Genomic DNA, 21,415 nt, shown 5'->3' on the forward strand with positions numbered 1-21,415 from the left:
ACCATTAAACAGATTTGTAGAACTACATTTATGGGCAGGTAAGGAGGCTGATGTGTTGCTGAGTGAAGAAAACAGGTAAAAATACAATATGAAGGCTGATACCTTTTTGTGAGAGGTGTGTGTGTGTATAAGGTCTAAGTACATGTTGACATTAATTTTATAGATGGTGATAATTTCCTTTTTGTGTGTATCTTTCTACTTTTTTGAACATTGCTATGAGTTGTTCTATTCAAAAAAGCAAAGAGAAGTTATTTGTAATTAGAGCCTCGTTACAGATTCATTTTATTTGCCTATTAGACTGGTTCTTGAGCCAGTCAAGGTGATATTGTTGGCTCTGTTGACCGCTTACCTGGTGCAATTGGCCATTTTTCCCCCCATGAATGCTCTTGATGTGGTAATGGCCTCTCAAGATGATAAATAAAATACCAAGAGGAGAACAAAATTGTCAAATAATGTGGTTCTTGATGACTCTCCCGATGACAGATTCGAGTTGTTGTGTGCCCTCCACACTGAGCTGCCTGTTATTTTCATCAGATTTTGCCTGCAAAGTACCCTGAAATCCTCAATGAATAACCATAGGATTGGAGGAGAGTGGTAGCCAAGAGTTCTGGAGACTTCGTTATTTTTTAGTTTTTATATATCCCTCTCCTTCCAGGACAGCTCAGATTGTGGCATGGAAAATTTTCCCAGCCATGTGAGACCCTTGTAAGAAAAGTGTAAAATAAGGCATTTTCTATTCACTGTATGAAGAGAGGTGATAGACCTTTCATACCTTTGACATAGGAGGGACATGAGAGAGACAAATGATCAGTACGTATTATCTTGGACAGCCAAAATAAAGGGAGTGGATCCTTAATCAGCACTATGCGTATTGTTATACACTCTCCCCTATTTAACTTAATTGAGCAGTAATGCTAAACATAGTGGCACTTAACATGGGACTTCCGCAGTGGGTAGCTGGACCTGCTATCATTGATGTATATTGGTTCATGCCGTTTCAACATAATTCTTCGAGGTTGGCATTTTCTTCTTATAGGTGAAAACAGGAGGCCAAAGGGCCTGGTGTTGCCCCAGGTAATGCAGTTATTAAAAGCAAGGCCTGATGCTTAAATTCACCACGCCCATCTTAATCCAAACTTTATTCATTCACTTATCACCTATTTAAAACCTATCTACCGTGCATACGACTAGGTAATTCTGGACATATATTCTGGACATATAGCTTTGAATTGGAAGAGTTTAGTATTATGTTCATAGGTGCTCCAAGTCAAGTGTTTCGTGTGTTAAAACCATCTTGCGAAATACGGAGGAGAAAAGTTTTCAGCTGTTTCATCATTGTTGTCTGTCTTTCATGAAGGTCTTGGCAGAGCTCAATATTTTACTCTGTAATGCGAAGTTCTAAGTGAGAAAATGGTAAATGGCTTTTCTCAATGGTTTTTGTGACTTAACCCTTTCAGCCCATGGAGCATCTCTTGAGACAAACATTCCAAGGCTCGTGTTGGTGAAACTCTGGGTTTTTACTTCTTACGGTCTCGGGGCAGCTTTCTTCCTCGTCTTCAATGCCCTGGTGCTGTATTATCTCAGTGGCCGGGTTGGCCTGCGTTAGCCTGATTCTTCTGCCTTCTAAATTATAAGCTGCTGCCAGATTTATATTTCTCAAGCTTGGCTCTGATCATTTTACTCTCCTGCTCATAAGCAAACCTGAATTTCCTTCCCTCCACACACTAAAATAATTCCAGATGGACCAAAGGCTTAAGTGTAAAAAATGAAACTCTACAAAATCTGTGGAAGAAAACATAGCTGAACCAATTTAAAATCGTACAGTGAGAAAATGTCTTCTAGGCAGAATGTTAAACTACAAAGCCATAAATGTGACTAAAATTTGGTAAATTTGACTAAATAAAATGAAACTTTCTCATTGCAAGAAATAACATAAGTGTGAACAAATTATAAGAAGATGTATAGCCAATGACTGATTGCCTTAATTATGGACCCATTCAAATCTGTAAGCAGATGATAAACCATAAACCCATAAGAAAAGGGGGGGAAAGGTTATAAACAAGAATTCTCTTGACAATAAATAGAAATGTAAGCCACTAAAATGGGATTTACTCAAATGCTATCAACAGAGAAAAATGGAGATCCCATTTTTCATCTGACATTGGTTTTTTTAAGAAGGTTTATAATGTCTAATGTTGGTGAGCATGTAGAGAAACAAGTAAAAAAATATATACAGCCTCCACTTGGTGAGAGTATGCATTTGACAGATTTAGGAAGGAGAAGTATTTGACAATGTCTGTCAAAACCAGAAAATGCATGCACTAATTTGCCAAGCAGTTCCAATGTTAAAAATCCCTTTTAAATGTAACCACTGACAATGCCCAAGGTAAACATACCAGATACTTACTGTAGTATCACTTGTACTAGTAAAGAAAATGGAAGTGATGTAAACATCCGTTATCTGGTGACTAGTGACATAAATGAAGACACACTAACACAATGTGGTTAGTTGTCTCACTAAAACCCAAAATGAATGAATCTGTATCAGTGATCTGAGCAGAGCTTCAATGTGCTTTAATTGCAAAAGTGAAAGCATGCAGTCCAGTGCATGTGATGTGATTACATTTGAGTTAAAAGCAATTCTTATATATATTTTTTCCTATAAAACACCCAAGAAACTGGCACATGACAGTCATGGGGGGTAAAGAAAAGTTAAGAGGGCAGAAACTTTACTTTTTATTTCATACCTTTCGGAGTTGTGAGTGTGTCTTTCCTTTGATAAAATACAAAAAAGAAAGAGGACAAAACAAAACAAAAACACCCTATCTCTCTTACAGAACAAAAACGCAAGTCCTTATTCTGTTATTTTTGGGTACTTTGGCCTCTGACTCAAATCTGCCTCTTAAACTTCATTTTTTATTACATTCTTACCCATTGTTTCTGGGTAAAAATAGATTGAAATGCTTGCCCGGCACTATCTGAATCTTGTCACTTTGGTCTCTGTCCCCTCCTGCCCTTTCAGTGCCGATCCCTTCTGCTCAGAAGACCTCGGTCCCTCTCTGCACATCCAGATTCCCTCAGATTTCAACTCTCATCTCTCTTTCAGCCTCCCCCGACACCCCAGCCAAACTAATCTCCCCTGACCGTGAACTTGCATAACTTCAAATTCAATTCTATTTTGACACTTACCTCTTCTTGGGTTATATTTACAGTCTGCCTGCTGCCTGCCAGGTGCAGAAGAGCAGGATCTGGGATTAATTTTCCTTTGAACCCCCCTCCTAGTGCCGGGCACTGAGCCATGCACTGTCACCTGTGCAAGTGGGTGGCACGTGAGCGGTGTTAGCAGGCCTGACAGGGAAGGCGTCCAGGGAGACCTGACGGGCCATAGTGTCGCCGAGCATGAGCAGAAATGAGGACTGTCACACATGCTGTCAGGCGTAGGAATGGGTGAGACATTTTTGTTGGACTGGTGAACGGCTGTTCATCTGTCTGAGCGTATGCAGAACCACAGTGTGTTTGGGATACAGCGGAGGAACTCGGGCCACTGATGCTGAAGGCCTTGGTATTCTAAATTTGAGGTTGTGTCCCTTTGTGGGGTCCCCAGGGCAGAATGGGTGGCAGCCCCAGCCTGGAGGCACCGTCCCTGACCTCCTAGTGTGATTCTCCTCCCCAAGTACCACCCTACCTCTGGATTCCAGAGAGCTTCATTGTCTCTGAAGCTCCCAGTGAAAAAGGTTAAAGTCCACCCATTCAGGTGTCCTCTCGCCATTTGTATAATCTGGGCGTTGCATTTCTGAGCAGCCGACCTCTTTTCAGAGCCTGCCTAGTTGAGACATCACGTCGGTGACAGTGAGGCACTTAGGCTCAGAGAGAAAAGTCACCCTGGACTCCCCCCTTCCTCGAATTTTCCCGAACAATTAACGCCGTGCTAACTTGACACCCTCTTTCCTTGTTTGGCTTTGTATACCCTGGTCCCTTTTTCTATTAATTCCAGACATTAATATTTTCTTTCACGCAACTGCCGCCATTCACCCGTGAAACAGTTTGAACATTATGTAGCTGTCAAGATGCCTGGGGATTACCCAGTATGCTTTGCCTGTGAGAAAGTGTCAGTATTGAGGCCTGGTTTTGAGATGTTTATTTTGAGAGGACGCTGACAAGCATGAAGCCCTGATCCCGGAGTGGCAATTTCATTTAATTAAAGGCCTCTTTTTATTATAGTTTTCCCTCCACTTTATATATATATATATATATCAGAATGATTGTTAAAGTCTGACTTGTAAGGGGGGGGTGGTGGGCAGACTGCTCACTCACTAGTGAGCATTGCACCGAATGGCTATGAATGTACTCATTTTTATAATCCCACTCAGAATTGCCACTTAACTTGGGGTGTGTGTGTGTGTGTGTGTCCAAGTTTAAACTAGAGACAGCTGGGCTTTTGGCCCCATGTTGCCAAACTTAAAATGTGAGATTTGAATATGGATATGTGTATCTTTGTAGTTGAATTTTTTTTTTTAAGTTAGTAGCCTTGCGATCCCGGAAGACTCACCAAAATTATTCCTCAGCTCATCTACCAAGACTTTTAAACAATGTGTAATATCTTGCTTGACAGGGGTGTGGCTTTTAGTGCAAATAGTTAGGAAATGTATTGCCTTAATTTTTAGTTCTGCAGCTACATAGAAACCTAAAAAGGAGCCGAAAAAGTAAAAGATTCGAGCAATGAATGATGGGTCTAAACAATTTGGTCATTGTTAGTGACAGAGTGGCCTAACTACTTTTTGATTCAATATTCTTAGACTGTTTTGTCTTGAAATTACCATCAAGAATTCAACTCAGTACATAAGTGTGGGCCTGTGTTGGGTACTGTCTGAGGCACCTAGGGTAAGTCAATGAACAAAACAGACTGTTGGTATTTGTGTACTTATTCTTAGTTCTGTGTTTTATAATTAATTATACTATTGTACCTCCCCACATAAGATTTTCTCTTTCTGTGTAGCAATATCAGCTGGCTGTTCATTGTCTTCTTTATTCATGATTCACTAGGCAACAACACACAAGTGTGTTCCAGTCCCTGTTATGTGTCTCAAGCATGATGGCACGTTTGCATGCATGTAACCCTCACGCACTACACGTAATCCATGCATTCTGTTTGCAGGGCAGTTTTTTTCTCCCTCTCCATTGATCTGAGAGTGTGGAGGAGGGCCTGTCATTGGCCCTTTTTTTCTGCTTTGGATATAGTGGCTGGAGGGACCTTATTCATTTCTTCTGGCGTCCATTTCAAAGCTCCCCAGGAGGAGCCGGCGGGTCAGGGGTGCCGCCCCGAGGCCAGCTGAGGGCCTGGCTGATGTTGCGTTCAGCTGGCCGGGCTGAAACAGTGTTCTCTGCTTTACTGCAGGTGCGGGCGGCGGCAAAGAATGGCAACTTTGTCCGTTTAATCTCAACGCCCCAGTTCCAGTCTTAGTCCCCTCGCCCCATCTTTTGAGCCAGTGCTTCCAGAGATTGATTTATTTATTATGATTATATTCTAAAGTACAGGGTTCTGTTGAGTCAGCCATCTGGCCAAATGTTTGAAAACGTTTTTTTTACCCCCTTTTCACTGACTCACTGCCATTCTTAAGAGGGGTGGGCTTCTCCCCAGGACTCCTGACATTGTTAGCCAGTGCCAGAGGGTTTTATTTCTTGAATTTTTGTGGGCAATAGAGTGATGACATACCCACAATGAAACAAAACAGAAAAAGCTCAAGGAGCCTATTTATATTCCACCACTAAAGGCGAAGAAGAATCAGTCATTTACCCCAAACTGCTTCATACGTCTCTCCTCTCCACCTATGGGGCCTTCGATCTCTGCCCAGGGAGAGATTTGTTCTGGGTGCATACGATGAAATGCTTTGAGCCCGAGGAGTGTGGAAAGAATCTTTACTTAATGGCGAGATCCTAGGCTTTCATGTGTATTTGAAAAACCTGTCTTGCTCTCTTTCTCTTTCAAAGGCACAAGCGACCCCTACGTGAAATTTAAGCTGAATGGGAAGACGCTGTACAAAAGTAAAGTCATATATAAGAACTTGAACCCAGTTTGGGATGAGATAGTGGTCTTGCCCATACAAAGCCTTGATCAGAAGCTGCGTGTGAAGGTAATCCCAGATGGCTTTCTGAGCTGCTCTTGTCTGAAAAATATTTATCTCTCAGCAGTCTTTGCCTTCTTCAAACGGAACCTCCTCAAATTAATTTTTTTTGCTGTTGTTGTCCTTAAGCACTGGGTTAAAAATATTTAGTGTGGAAAGAACTTTTTAGAGGCTTTGTCGAAATTGTGTATGTCTTTCAGATCCGTGAGATGTACCCTATAGAAACTCAGAGTGAAAACAATCTCTCCACTGATTGTATTTAAACTTCCCGAATGTGGAAGAATTATTACTGCTAGTTCAGCAGCAACCAGTACTAAAGCCTTTCTCATTAGGAATAACTTTATACTTAATAGAGCTTCGAGCTACTGGTTGTAAGCATTAATTGCTCTAACAGCTGGGTTAAGACTGCATGAGTTGAGTGCAAGATGAGATTGCTATAGAATATTTAACAAATTTCTGTTTAATTGACAGACCTGCTCACCGTGGAAAATACTAAATTTTAATGAGAGACCATTTAAACCACGGAGAGCAGTCCGCTGTGCACGGCAGCTGAATGCGTATGCATACTGCCTTAAAAGTACTTTCTGCTGATGTTTTGGCTGTGCTGGGGGAAAAGGGACAAGTTTGAATAATCTTGTTCTCCCCGTCAGCTTGGCTAAATTCCTCTTGAAGTGTACCGTGTAAAGTTCTCAGCCTGTTACATTCGTGAGTGATTTGATAAACTCGGTTTACCATATTAACCTGTGTTGCTGGGCTTCTTTTAAGGTATACGATCGAGATTTAACTACATCTGATTTCATGGGCTCCGCATTTGTCATGCTCAGTGATCTTGAGTTGAACAGGTATTGTGTTTTTACCTTCGGGTAGTTCTTAGTGAATTTTAGAGGGAGCTCAAGGTCGTGGTGACTGGCATTTGTGTAGGTCAAATGACAAGAAAAAAATCTGAATAAAGGAAAGGGTGTTTTAAAATGTTACTTTTGAGTGATTTTTGCTTTTTAGCTCCTAAATGTACTTGTCAGATAGTAAATCCTCCATAATGTATTGTAAACTGTGTATTAAATGTTATACCCTCATTTGTTAATATTCAGGTTTCTCTTCACCTATCTAACTTAACATGAAAACAAGTATTTAAACTTTATTTGGGGGAGTAGGCGAGAAGATTCAGTTAACCAGCTGTTGAGTTAGGCAATACCAAACAATTTCTCTACCCTGAAGAGGGTCGGTTTATTTTCTGAATTTCGTGTTTTTTTTAACTTGTGTCTTGACCCTTAGTCAGATGTAGGAGACTTTTACCGTAGGCTTCTGATGCATTGTAAGTCTACACAGAAGTGCCAATAAGTACTAGCCTTATTTTTTTTTTTTTGTTTTTTTTGCTTGTAGAACGACTGAACATATCTTAAAATTGGAAGATCCAAACAGTTTGGAGGATGACATGGGAGTGATTGTGTTGAATTTGAATCTAGTAGTAAAACAGGGTGATTTCAAGAGACAGGTAAGTCTCCCCATTGTGTTCCTTGTGAAATCTTTCTTTCCCATTCCCTTTGATTGTGGGCTGCCAGAGGACTGATCTTTTGAGCGGAAAACAAATAAATATTTAGAGACTTAGAGCACTTATCTATAGTTATATATGTCCTCTCTTTGAGAAATCAGGAAGGAAAATCAATTAAGAATTTTCTCTATTTTGCTAGGGATATAGATAGTATTGCTGTGATTAAAATATATATGTTGCTTGTTGTTTGCTTGTAACATATCATCTGAAAAATACTTTTACTAAGTATTAAGGTCTTTATTTACAATTTTCTTAGGTACTAGATGCCTTGGGTATTGTTCAGTTATGGAAAGCAGGATCCAGGATGTACTTATTGCATTGTACATTATTAGGGTGATCAAGTCTGTATTTGAAGCATTTCAGTTTCTTCTTCTTTTCTTTTAGCTACCAAGTTCTCTAGTGAGAGTACTTTTGGGAAGATACAGATTTTAATGTTCTCTGGTCTGTTGTGTAGAAATTTCTAGTTAATGCACAGCCTAGTGAAGATTCCTGTAACATCCACAAAGCATTGGGTTTCGTGATGATATGGCTGGGATTTTGTTATTACGAGCAAAGATGTAAAGGCAAATAATAATCTCATTTTATATTTAGAGAATATAATGAAATCCCAAGCATTAAAATAAGAGCTAAAAGCATCTTTGATTATAACTTATTTAAAAGATATTTTTAAAGCTAGCTAAAAGACGTACTAGAAAAAGAACCAAGATGTGTTAAAATGCAGCATGTTTAGAATCTGGCATGAAAATGTGAAGCCTGTTTATAAATTAGGCCTCCAATAATGCTTCTTGAATTGAGTCACAGGGGTCGAGAAGGAGAATATTCTTCATTTTGACATCATCTTTGCTTGTAGTTATAATTTATTTTCACGATGAAAATCATGACTGATTTACTAGTAAACTCAGAAAACGGCTTAAAGAAGTAGAAAAACCACACAGTGACTTTTCAAATGCCAGAGGGTCAACTAAATTGTTGCTATTTTTGCTGCAAAAATCTTAGGCGTATTTATTGGATGATAACTGAAAAAATAAAACCCTTCATCCGTTCTTAAAAAAGTGTCAGTGTTAAAACTTCAGGTCTCTACAACGCTGATATTTTAATGTTGAAATGCCTTATATTACTGTTGAAGATAAATTTGTTTTTCCCCATCTAACTTAATGAAGAAGGGATTTTCTGTAGCTTCTCTTAGGCTTCCCAGTATCCCACCAGAGTCCATATCCATGTGAATGATAGGTGACCAGTTACCTGATCTGGATTCTAGGTTAAAATAACGCTCAATGTAAATGAGTATCACTTGCCACATGGTCGAGCAATTGCTAGCTGATAGGTTCTAATCATTTCTTACACGTTCAAGTGGGGTGGGTAAAGTTGGGTAATTTCCCCATGACAAATACTCGCATGTGTAAACTGCGTAATAGCTGCATATTTATTCCCCTTGTGAATTTTTCTGTGATCTATTGGATTATGGTTAGCAGTAACACTGACACTTAATATCTATTGAAATATTGCTGAAATCTGGAGTTTTAAAGCAGTGCTATCTTAGTTAAAAATGTACATCGAGTTGCAGAAAGTTAATATTGGATGCAGCTTGAGTTTGTTTTTGTAAAACATCTCAACAAATATCTCTGAGTCCTAAAAGTAGCCACGCTTGTCCTCTTATTTGGTTTGGCTCTCCTTTCCTCTGAGTCCTCACTTCCTGTTTTTTTTGAGAGATTTTTCAGACTGGGTATGTGCTTTCTCATGCACTTTTCTCATTGTCTTTGTTCTTTGTCTGGCAGAGGTCTAGTGTGCAGTACATTTATTTTATATATATTTTATGTGGGTATTATAATATAGAAAACCCTGCCTGCTCTCATATATTCCAATTGGTAGTTTTATTTTCCAGTGTCTGTACTTGATCAAAGTATACGCCAGCAAGGAATTATTTATCATGGGGCGTATGTAGCTACTTATTCAATTCATAGGGCCTATGCAGGGGCCTTTTGGATATAACACATAGCAGGAAATCTCTGGGCGCTTTTTAAACTGAGTTTAAGTTAATATTTAAGTCTTTTTATATTATGTTTTTAAATGGGAATAACTCACACTCTAGACTGGGAAGACAATGACCTGCAGATAGAGAATAATGTCTTTATAAATCTCCATTTTCATTTCAAGTCTGATGGAGAGATTGCAGTTTGAATTCTCAGTTTTGTACCCATACCTCTTTCTGTCATCATTGAGGCAATCTTTGTTGCTTTAGAGCCAAGCAGACAAAAATCTTAACGTGTGCAAAGCGTCTCTGAATTGCCCCTCGGCACGGATTTATGTGCATGTGGGCCGTGTACAGTTAGATGGTAAGGCGGTGGCTGGAAGGCTGACAAACCTGGTATAGTTTTCTTTTCCTTGGCAAGAGTAGGATTATAGTTAGAGTTATGGGCTCTGTCATCAGACTGCCTGGGTTTGAACCCCACCTCCAGCATGTTCAGGGCAAATTCACAGAACAACCTTACCGCTCTTAACTACAGCTATAATCTCCTCATGAATGGAGTGGCGATAAAAAAACTCCCCCATTTCACAGAATTGTGCAGACGAAGATTACTTTATAGAGAGCTTGGCATGGGCTAGACACTCTCTATATGGTAGCTCTTTGTTTGTAGTAATCAGACAGTAGCGATCATTTTTTATTAATCTCCATTTCCATTTTATGTATCTTTTATGATTGTTGTAAAATCGAAAGAATTATATGTCTAAAGGCCCTAAACGGCCTTGTGTACCTATGAGATGGCAATTCATTTTGGTATTTGTTTTGGGTTGATGTGTTTGTCAATATGCTATTAGGAAAATACAATGAGAACCGATTTCAGCACCTCAACACACAGTGTGTACTGGCCACAACTTTCTGCCATGTGCTGAATGTTGAACTCCCAGTTTTATTGGGGGAAGTATTTTGAATAAAGAATCTTTTCAAGTCATTTCTGTACCAGTGTTTCTAGTTGCTGGTCATTGGAATGTAAGTGGATTCCCCCCAAAGACTTTATTTCCTGGTCCCTAGTTTATGGGAAAGATGTATTGGCAGGTGGGTAGGTCATTTGCCTGAAGGTATTTTTTTCCTTCAGCATAGTAGTGGATGTGGTCTGCTCAATTAGATTCATAATTGAGTTGTAATCTCCCAAATTTACCTGGCTTTGAACATCCAGTTAGCTGGTTAACCAGCCAGAGTTGAGCTTCCCTGTCCTGGACTGAGATGGGAGCGAGGAGAGGATTTTGCTAGCAGAGAATTTTAATTGTAAATGAAATTCAGCAGCCTTAGCATGACAAATGAGAGCTGGAAAGAGAACAGCAGTGAAGTTCCTTGCTGTTCAGAACATTTTTTCCCCTCCCTCGGAGTTGTTTTAGTTTATTTTTCTTCATTGTGCAGGACTGACTCAGAATTCTCTCTTCTTATTTTAAAAATTGAGGTTTCATCAGTAGAAGTAACTGGAATTATTTTTCTAGAATCTAATACAATGGAAACCTAAACATTGTCCATGAATTTCTTAAATATTTTCAAGACACTATCTGAATATTTCATGTAGTGAAAATACGCCCTTCCACTTTGCTCTTAGAGATAAAATTATAATGTGTTAAGGCAATTCAAAACATAAATGGACTCCTGCAGACAGCGCAGTGTTTATATGTCCTTGTACTTTCATTGTGGAAAGCACTGTCGGAAAATGATGTAACAGCTACAGAAATGTGATTTTTTCTGTGCTTTTAACTGTTTTCTTGTCCATAACCTCAGAGAAAGGTGGGGTGTTTGTCGTTTGAATGTAGTCTGTGCCACCTAACTAATATGATAACATTTTTATATTGGTAATGCATCTATGTCTCTCTTTCCTTTTGCCATTTTTCACCATTCAATGGACACAATGCTCAGCGGTGGTCAAATCGGAAGCGGTTAAGTGCCAGCAAGGTAAATATTGTTGTTGTTGTTTTTTATTTGAACATTGTCTGGTTAAAAGTTCATCTTTAGATGTATACATGATTAATACAAACCACCCTTTGCAGGGGGCAGCGTTCAGTCCCTTTTACTGCTGTTATGAATAAGGGCACAACCTCCCTTTTAAAATTTCATTTAATAAGGGCACAGCCAGATGTTTGAACTTGCACTTGGCTTTCGTGGTGACATTTTATATGGACCGGCCATGTTAGAAGGTTCCACTTCATTAAGCTTAGATTATTTGGAGTGGATTGCAGTTAGATTTAGTCTTTTAGAAAGTTATTTACCATTAGATAGAAACTAGCTTCAGTGTTATAGGGAGCAATGAAAAAATTAATTAAAAGGATTTTATGGTATATTTTATAAATATGTTTCATAGCTTCTGAAAAAGCCATTTATTGCTTTTTTAGGTGAGTTTCTTTAGCTATTTCTTCATGAAGTGTTGGTGATTTTTTACATTGTTAGTATCTACTGAAACAATTATATCTACTGCTGTCCAATTTGTCTGTGTACCAAGGTAGAAATGCATTATAAATAACCAGGTTATTAAATTAGCGTGTTGTAACTTAAGTGACTAAATGTCTAAATTAGTGTAAAAATAAACAAACCAAATGTTTTTAAAAAATTATACCTTAATTTAACAGCTTGGCTGCTTTGTGAAGGCGAAATACGGGCATGGTGGGAGCAGTGGTTTGCGGGTTACATGGGGAGGAGGAGCCAGCAATCTCTTTGTGTGCATTTCTTCTCACACACACGTGCACTAATATTTGACAGCTCTAATTTCTGACTTCACTGTGCTTCAGCTATCTACTTCTCTGTAAAGTAAGGGGCTTGAAACAAAGATTTTGTGAATATGTAAGAGTTAGAGAGAGAGAAAGAGAGAGAGAGAGAGAGAGAGAGAAGGAGAGAGAGAGAAGGAGAGAGAGAGAGAGATTTGTAACCTGATGAGCCCTAGTCACTTAGGAAGACAGGCCAGCTGGTTCTAAGAAAGCTTGCCTTTTAAAAATTTAAAGGCATCAAAGTTCTGACTCTTCCTAAAATGTACATCCTTTGCATTTGGGACACTAATAAAGAACTATGATCAGGTATTTGGTTATGTGACCAGTTCACTTTGCTTCCAAGACTCTGAGTCTTTGGAGAAATTAAGAGACAATGAAAAATGTGAAGCTGTCTCAAAAATCCCTCCAACTTTTGCTTTATTCCTTTATAGTCACTAGAGGGTAGAAGAACATCACTTCTGGCCACAGAAGGGAGCCCAGCTCTCAGCGCTCCCGCATTAAGAGTCTCTGTAACCATCTGAAGCAGTAAAGTTTCCCAGCATGCTTTGGTGAAACCTGACAAAGCAGTATTTTCTCGTTTATTGATTCTGCTGCTGCACTAAAACTCTGGTCCTGGACATCAATAACCATCTTTAGTTAGGGAGCTCTGGCCTGTGGAAGAGCACTGGCAGTTTGTGGAAGAACATAAAGGCTAGAAAGAAAAATTGTGAGCTTGGGGAATACTGTAGCCTAGGGGGGGACAGGGGAGGTTATGGAAGAATGGCCAAAGGAATGAAGAGGGAGAGAGAACATGTTGACGGCTTGGATAAAGATATCAAAAATATGGAAGGAGCAGAGGATCCCAGAGAGCAGTATTTATATCCACACCGAGGGTTGTCTTTTTGTTTTTTGTTTTCCCCTAGCATGGTACTTTCTAGAATTTTGACTTCAGTGCACTGGACTCAGAGACATAATACATGCCCAAACCTTGTACCTGTGTTTAGTGAAACCTTAGATGAATAGACTCATTGGAAGCTATTTAGGATCTTATATGAGAGAGGCAATTTGTATGTTGGTGAAGAATTTCAACCGGTAGGTTGACTCTTTGCAGTTTTGGAGAGGCAGACGAGACTGCTTCTAAAGTGGCTTCCGAAAACGAGTCGCTTGGAAAATCTGTAGATGCCGTGATTGACTGTGTGTAAGAGCTCTTAAAACACCCGGATCAACCTATCTTGGTATTTTGAAGCTACAGTTATAAGCTTCTTTTTTAAGATTTTCATATTATATTTAAAAAATTAGGTAGCAGGAATCTGACATGATTATTACTCAGCAACTCAGCTATGAGCATCTAAAAATTTGCTCATTCCAAGCAATGTGTTCCCTAGAAAATGTCATTGACTTTTTCACCTCCGTTGTATTCTTATGACAATTTAACCTTATGTAGGTAATTTGCTTCTTAAATGCCTAAGTGTGTAAGTTTGTGTCATGGGGAGTAGCCCAGAATGGCGGAGTGGTTTTAGAGTCTCTCCCTAAGTGTTTCCTTCCCGCACTGACCTTGATTTTAATGTACTAAATACAGAGATTGCCTTCAAATACACGTTGAGGTTTCCTCCACCGCCTGTGTTGATGTTGTGCTGAGCATTTTAAAAATGAGAAACGAGGCTCTGATTTAACAGGGCCTCAACCCAATAACTTGTTTTGGGTATTTACTGTATATAATCTTTGCCGTGAAGAGATCTGTTTCTAAACCTTCCTTCTCTCTTTGTAATGTCTGCAACAGTAATAGAGATAAAAATTGAACAGTAGTTACTCCTTTTACATCACCTAGTCTCAGAGGAAAAATGCGATGATAAACAGTGGAATTGATGAATTACTGAGCATACTTGGAAATCGATGTGCGTACGCACACACACTCCCACCTGCTAGTAGTTGAGTATGCACAGGTGGATGGCTGAGCTTTCATTAGGGATTTTCTTTAGATTCACTCGCACAGGGATGAGTACATACTCTTCCACAGCCCCTCTTCAACCCCGTTTTAGGCAGTCATAGGTCAGCAGTCCAAGGTAGAAGACGTGACAAGCCTAAGGTAGGAGACATGCCTCACACTGGTATAACTCTTTTTTATTCCGTATGAAATTAGTTGGCTCTTGGTGCCAGTTTTTGGCTTGTTTGGCTTCATACCCTTTTATCTCTGAGACTCTGTTGTTGCAGAGGCTGATCTCTGCAAGATATATTTTCAAGGTCCCCTGTCAGCTGGCCTCCAGCTGGCTTTGTCCAGGGGGAGGAATTGGCAGGATACTGGAGCGGAGGAGAGGGAAGAAGGTGGGTGTGTCTGCCTTTTGCATCTTCCATTAGCCAGACCAGCTGTGGTTTCAGCTTCTACCAGGTGACCTTGACCCTACTATTTATTGTTTTTGTCTCTGTGGCCCAGGGGTCATGAAGTATCAGCTTGAAGGCCAAGTCCAGCCCTAGGTCCGTTTTCCCAAATAAGTTTTATTGGAACACAGCTGCACCCATTTGTGTATAAATTGTCTCTGGCTGACGTTGGCAGTGTGGCGTCTTTGGGACAGAAACCTGGCGACCTGCAACTCTCAATGCTTACTGTCTGGACCTTTACAGATGAGGGTGACCCTCTCCTGCCCCAGCCTAAGAGTCTTAGAAGCTTCCTCCTATTGCTTACCCTAGGTTATCTCAGTATGCTTGTTGGTTTTTCTGCATTGGATGCCCTGTATTTTCGATACCTTGAATGGTTTTCTTTTCCTGTCAGCTTCCACTAACAAATATAGAGAGGTTAAGCCTTTGCTTTTGGCTTTTTTTTATTTGCACACTTTTTTATTGTGATTACTGTGTGAGAATCATGAATTACACGCTGAGGGTTCTGCATGAATTTCGGTCATGCCTTCCCTACCTTCTTTCCCCTTTTCCATGTTCTGTTTTCCTTTTTTGGCTGGGCTTATTACTCTGTTTCTCTGACATCTAGTAGGTAGGGCAGGCAGTCAGCGTCTCAGAGAGGTGAAGTTGGTCTTGAACCCCAAGAGCTGTCCCATTGCATGGACAAGAACCTCCTTCCTCTGCTTGTTTTCCTACTTTACATAAAGTTTTCCAACCTCAGACTCATCACACTTTAGCCGCCATGACGGGGTGCTTTTGGGGTCTTGAGAATATATTTTTTAAGATTATTTATTTATTTATCTTTAGAGGGGGAGGGAAGGAGAGAAGGAGAGAAACATCCATGTGTGGTTGCCTCTTGTGCGTCCCCTGCTGGGAACCGGCCTGCAACCCAGGCACGTGCTTTGACTGGGAATCGAACCGCGGTTGTTTGGTTCGCAGGCCCGCACTCAATCCACTGAGTCACACCAGCCAGGGTGGGATCTTGAGAATATTTTGTAGACCAGGTCCCCGTGCAGTGGGGGGATGTGGCACCTCTTGTCGGTTCTGACCCCTCTGATAGGCTCCTGTCCCCGGGGTGACTGATGCTGTGCGTTGGCTGTCCGCCCACATGAGCGAAACCTGGGAAGTCTTTGGCAAATTTCTGTGGTTCTGCTTTTGCCTCTGACTCACTCATACAGGTCGACAGTGTCAATGTTGCTTCTGAACACTTGGCAGAGACTTACGAGCTCCTTCGGGGTTGAACACTTAACAGGCAGCATGTTTAGAGGGTTGCCATTTTGCCAAGGGCTCAGCCTCAGGTGCTTTGCAAATGTGGCTTTAACAAATTCAGCTCGTTTAATGTTGGGGGTGGGTAAATTCAATAGAAGAGGATGGTCAAAGAATTTGGAGTGAGTGCCCTGTTACCACACCTCTTTGTATAATGAACTCACTTCCCTAATTTCTGTGTAGGCCCGGGAAGTGGTACAAGCAAGAGCCTTTTGCAAGAAGTGCGGTCCTTGGAGGAACTATCTTGAGGGTGTAAGGCCTGTAACTCTTCTCCAATTAATAGAGGGTTTTTTATTTGTTTGTTTTGTTCTTGTTTCATCATCACCCATTCTTAACTCGGTACCCACCCATAGTAGCACCTTTTTTCCATTTCATTTTCTTGGTTAAACCCAGTGGATTGGAGAAATGCATGGCTATATAACAAAACAGCCCTATACGTCTATCTACCTGTTTGTCTCTGTTTACCTATATACCTAAACTACCTAATTTTTTTTGCTATAAGTGCAAATTTTGGCCCCCATTTCAGACCCCTTGAATTAGAAACTCCAGGGGCGAGAGCCAGCAATCCCTTAGCAAGCCTCCCAGGTGAGTCTGAAGCATATCCAAGTGTGAGAACCACTGGGGTGGACTAGGGCGCAAAGCCAGAGGAGTAAGAAGGGCAGGGTTTGTAAGCCGGTGGCTACGCTGCTTGAATCGTCAGTGCGGCTGGGATCAGGGGGAGGCAAAGAGGTGCCCAGGATGTGAATCAGAAGAAGCCACTTGGGGCCTCAGGCCCCAACCCTGCCCTTGCAGAAGCCCAAGAAGGAACAATTGCTTCAGTTGTTTATACCCAGAGCTGCACTCTCTTCGCTTAGTCCCAGAAGCATTTTAAGTGAAGAAGAGACATTGAAACATGGGACATAGATGTGAAGGCCCACAGGTGACGCAGGTGAATCAAGGAAGATGAGGTGATGAACATGATTGCATATGAGCCTGCTAGAGATCAGAGCAAAGCAGAAAATCTTATTGTATCACATGGCCTTCATTTTATTTTATTTTTTTTATGTTTAAATACATTCAAAACATCTTCCTGGTTCCGAACCCTGAGAGTCATTGGGTATTTATAGACTCTGTCCATTTTTTAAGTCTCTTAATTTAATTTTTACTTTTAGTTACAGCAACTGAGTGATGATATTCCCTCACAATTAAAAAAATATTAAACTGAATATAAAACTTTTATAGCTAATATCTTTGTACACACAGATTATTCATAGCCTTGGGACTGTGTTATTCATCTCCAGATATAAATCTCATCTCCCATGTCCATGTGGGAAATTTAAAAGGCTTTCTTTACATTCTTACACGGAGATTTTTGTGTAGTTGTAGGGGAATTTATGCCTACAGGATCCTCTTCGGATGATATAAGGCTCTGCGGGTGGGAGGTTTTCTGGGTGCTTGCTGCATGAAGGTATGGATTTTCTCATGTCACGCTGTAAAAGCTGTTGACAATGAGCAGTAGTTTTACATGTTGAAACCGCTTGGAAGGAATAGTTCAGGGAAACCTCTTAGAGACCCAAGGTTCTCCCTTCGCTTTTCTAAGTCATGCTGACATCATCGCAATCTTGCTTTACTGTTTTTTTTTTTTTAACTTACAAAGTTTGTTCTTTTCCATGCATTTGTTTTCATTGACTACCTACTTTCTTACAATGACTTAGGGAAAACATAGTGAATGAGAGTCAAAATAAGATGCATTGGCAACGTTGGAATACATTTTACATTTCCAATGAGATGATTTAAAAAGTACCCATGGAGTGTTTGGCACCTACAAGGTATGCTGTACTACAAAAATCTTGTGAAAATATCTTCTCACTGCCCCCTCTTTTTAATTTTTATCTTTAATTTTGGGGGCATTCTATTACACCCAAGGGAATCACTTTGAATATTACTCCATGATATCGGTCAAGCTGTGGTCCATCTTATATGTCCCAGGCACGGCAACCCATTGGCTGCTCAAAGAGTCTGTTCCTAGATGAGAAACTCCCGAAGATGCTCTCCCTGTTGGCAGTGAGCAGCCTCAGCTTGAACTTCCAGCCCACCTCCTTCTTTCATCCCGTTCTTGTCTGTGAAATTTTCCTGACCCGGAAGTAAACCAATGGTTTGGAAGCTGTTTCATTTTTATGAGATCCAGGATATTTCTAAGTTAGATATCACACCTTGTTTTCACTAGTAATAACTAACACGTATGTTTCGATGGAAGTCACTCTGGAAGAATGCTGTGAGTTTGGTGAGGTGTGGGGGCTGAAGGAGAGAGAGCCTATGAATGAATCAACATAGAAATAGTAAAAGGTTCTGATCCTTGGGGAGGAAGGAGAAACATAACAAAACCCTGATGTACTATATTTTATCCGTTATGTCTGCTGAGAAATTAGGGTCAGGACCTAGAAACTTTGCTCTATCTCTGGGTGTTTGTTTCAGCTCAGGTGGGGTGGGCTTCTCCTTTGATGGGTCATTTCCTTTTCTCCTTTCACATTCCAAGCTGCATTAAGATGACAGATTTCCCTTCCAGGCTCAGGCACAGACATGAAAACCTGAGCTATTGAGCTAACAGAGTGAGTGCAGAGGAGTCGATTTATTGTGGGGAGAAAGGGAGTGTTTGAAGACCACTAAAGAATTTGAGAGCCCGGCTCTGCATCAGAGCTCACGCAGGACGGCCCGGACGCGGCCCCCAGCCAGACGCTGCTCTGAAGCCTTATTGCAACTCTCCAGGGTGGAAGAGAAATGTTAAGTTAATTAAGAGACATTTTTTTTCAAAGCCCATGCACATATCGTGAAATACGTTGCTAGCAGATGAAACTTCATTCGGATGTAACCTTATAGTAGTCTTTGCAGAAATATTTAGGGTGAAATAAGCACAACAAAGGTTTTACATTCTTTTCTATCTGTGAATGGTGCAATGCACACTTCTCTTTTCTCCCACCCTGCCTTTAGTAAGGGGGGAAGAAACCTTGGACGGCAAAGAGTAAGTCCGTCACATCAAACATGGCCGCGCTACATGCTAAAATGTTCAAAGTCCGACCGAGATAGATAAAGGCTTTGATGGAAAGTGGATATTTCCCAGGGACATTACAAGCAATAATCCAGATGTTATGGTGTAATGCAACGAGTGTCCATGGATAGATCAGGAGCTCCAGCCAAGCCGCGCCTGATGGAGGCCTTAGCCTCGCCCTCCCATGCTGTTCCGCCATATGGAACCTATCTCTAGGCCCCCTTAATGACCAGCTTTGGATCCCATTTTCACAGAGCTCACAGAGCTAAGTGGGGCTGTTTTATGGACAAGTTAGATAGAAGCCTTTCCAAGATAAACATCCAATTTGAAATTAGGACATACCAAGCCACAAAATTATTTTAGGGCATATTTCATAGAAGCACTGCCATTTTTCTCAGGCAGTTGCCAGACTGTAGGATGCCCTTTGATCTCTTGTGGACATTACTCCCTTCTTTATAAAAAGGATTTTGAAATAGTTGCAGTGTTTAGGGAGGAATATATCTGTCGGGACTTTGAAGCATGGCCACGGGACAGGTCATGCATTAGCTTGTTGGTTGGCAAGTCAAACTTGAAGAAGAAAAAGCTTAAAAAAAAAAAAAAGAAGACGGTGCAGCAGGATATATGAATCAAAATCTCATTTTCTTTTTAAGAGTAGACATTTTCAGCCTGTGTGCTTAATAAACTATAAAATCTATTAAGTGTATCTATATTTGTATGCACACATATAGATATATAAATATATATACATGTACAAATACATATTTATATATGTGTATATCGTGATGGTATGTGTTGTTCTTAACAAAGAGAAAATTGCTTAACTTTAACTATTTCATAAACTTTCATTATAGAGTATATTCGGTTCACAACTCAACGGCAAATAGAAGTTACAAGAGAATGTTTATGTTCTCCAGAAGAGAGGGTTTTCTCTTCTTTTTAAAGTTAATTTTTTTCTTATCTTCCATTCTCTGTCTCAGCACCTCCAGCTGTGTGTGTGTGTGTGTGTTTGTGTGCGTGCATTTTAAGGGAAAAGTGGCATGGATATGAAGTTTGGGGGTGTAGATTACCTTAGATGCTGAAGGTGACTATAAAATGCCCAGCCGGATGCTTGGTGTGGCACGGGCGCCTCATTCGTTTGGAGTGGCGCAGTGACGTGTGTCGGATGAGGTAAGCGGGGACATAATTAATATGGTACCGACATACCATTTGTTGTGATAAATTGCGACTAACTGGTGTCCGAGCACACTGGTGTCTAAACGATCTTGGAGATATATTGAGCAGATGACAGGAAGAATATATAGTGTTAGAAATTCATTGCTTTACTATGATACTCGGCGCCATTTACATTCTCCAGTCCATTTATTCCGCCTTCAAATAAAGCGGTCTAGGCTCGTGCCATTTCATTTATTGAACGGAGAACATAAATGAACTCCGCCAACTAAATGCAGCGTGTGCATCCTATTGGGGTCCTCTTCCAGACACACTAACTGTAGAAAGACATTGTGGAGACCGTCAGGGGAATGTAAATATGTTCTGGGTGTTTAATGATATTAAAGGAATTACAGCTACTTTTGTTGAGCACGGCCATAGCATAGCGTTTATGTGAAAGCAAGTACGGATTTTGCTTTCCAATAGTTCAGCCAGAAGAAAACAGTGAAGGATAAGTGAAATAAGGTGGGCGAAATGTTGACTAAGTTCCATGGAGATTTCGAATACTATTCTGCCTTTGTGTATGTTTGAAAATGTCCATAATGGAAATTAAGAATAAAATGTGCTTGACCTCTTAATACCTTAATAATAGGGGATGTTTGCCTTCTTCTATATTCTGTTGAAGGTGTGTGTGAGTAGGTCTGAATAACATAATTTTGAAAAGGAAAAAAAATAAGTTGACAGTTACTGAACCGTCCTGGGTCCCAGGCACTGTGCTAAGTGCTTTATCCATCCTTCCCTCCCCCAGATCTGCAAAGCTCATTTGGCTGGCTGATTGCAGGCTCCGTCTGAAGTGGTGGATCTTGCAATGGCATGCGCTTTTTAGTAGTAGCCCAAGGAATAAAGGGGAGTGGGGACAGATTCAAGTGCGAAGGATAAATTCAAAACCATTATTTCTGAATGCCCAGAGGTATTGTTTCCCTGCAAAGCGGTGCCTTGTTGCTTATATCTCTGTCTCCCAGAATGCTTTTCTTCCCTTCCTGCTATTAAAGTAGCCAAAGGCCCAGGTGAAGGATTCCGACCCAAGAGCTGGGTGGGGGGACAGGCCAGCGCTGAATGCAAGTGTTGCTCCTAGTCATCCTCCCCGAGATCCCTACGAGCCCTCGTGCTGGAGAAGGCAATCCCGCTCCTGTGATT

At 40.6% G+C, this 21,415-nt stretch overlaps 1 protein-coding gene across 3 annotated transcripts in view; it reads left to right on the forward strand.

The window, feature by feature from the left end:
- The window catches only part of MCTP2 (multiple C2 and transmembrane domain containing 2), a 139,556-nt gene that overhangs the window by 40,239 nt on the left and 77,902 nt on the right, over positions 1-21,415 (forward strand). For 2 of the 3 annotated variants that reach the window (XM_037053700.1, XM_037053701.1), the window contains 4 exons: positions 5,989-6,131; positions 6,888-6,964; positions 7,503-7,614; positions 11,567-11,602. In XM_037053700.1, the coding sequence (XP_036909595.1) occupies positions 5,989-6,131; positions 6,888-6,964; positions 7,503-7,614; positions 11,567-11,602 (368 nt within the window). Of the gene's footprint in view, positions 1-5,988; positions 6,132-6,887; positions 6,965-7,502; positions 7,615-11,566; positions 11,603-21,091; positions 21,189-21,415 lie in introns of those variants that run through there. The other variant, XM_037053702.1, reaches the window with a different exon arrangement.

This window comes from Sturnira hondurensis, unplaced genomic scaffold, assembly GCF_014824575.4.
Source record: "Sturnira hondurensis isolate 20B ecotype Veracruz unplaced genomic scaffold, ASM1482457v3 Scaffold0007865, whole genome shotgun sequence".
Classification (NCBI taxonomy): domain Eukaryota; kingdom Metazoa; phylum Chordata; class Mammalia; order Chiroptera; family Phyllostomidae; genus Sturnira; species Sturnira hondurensis.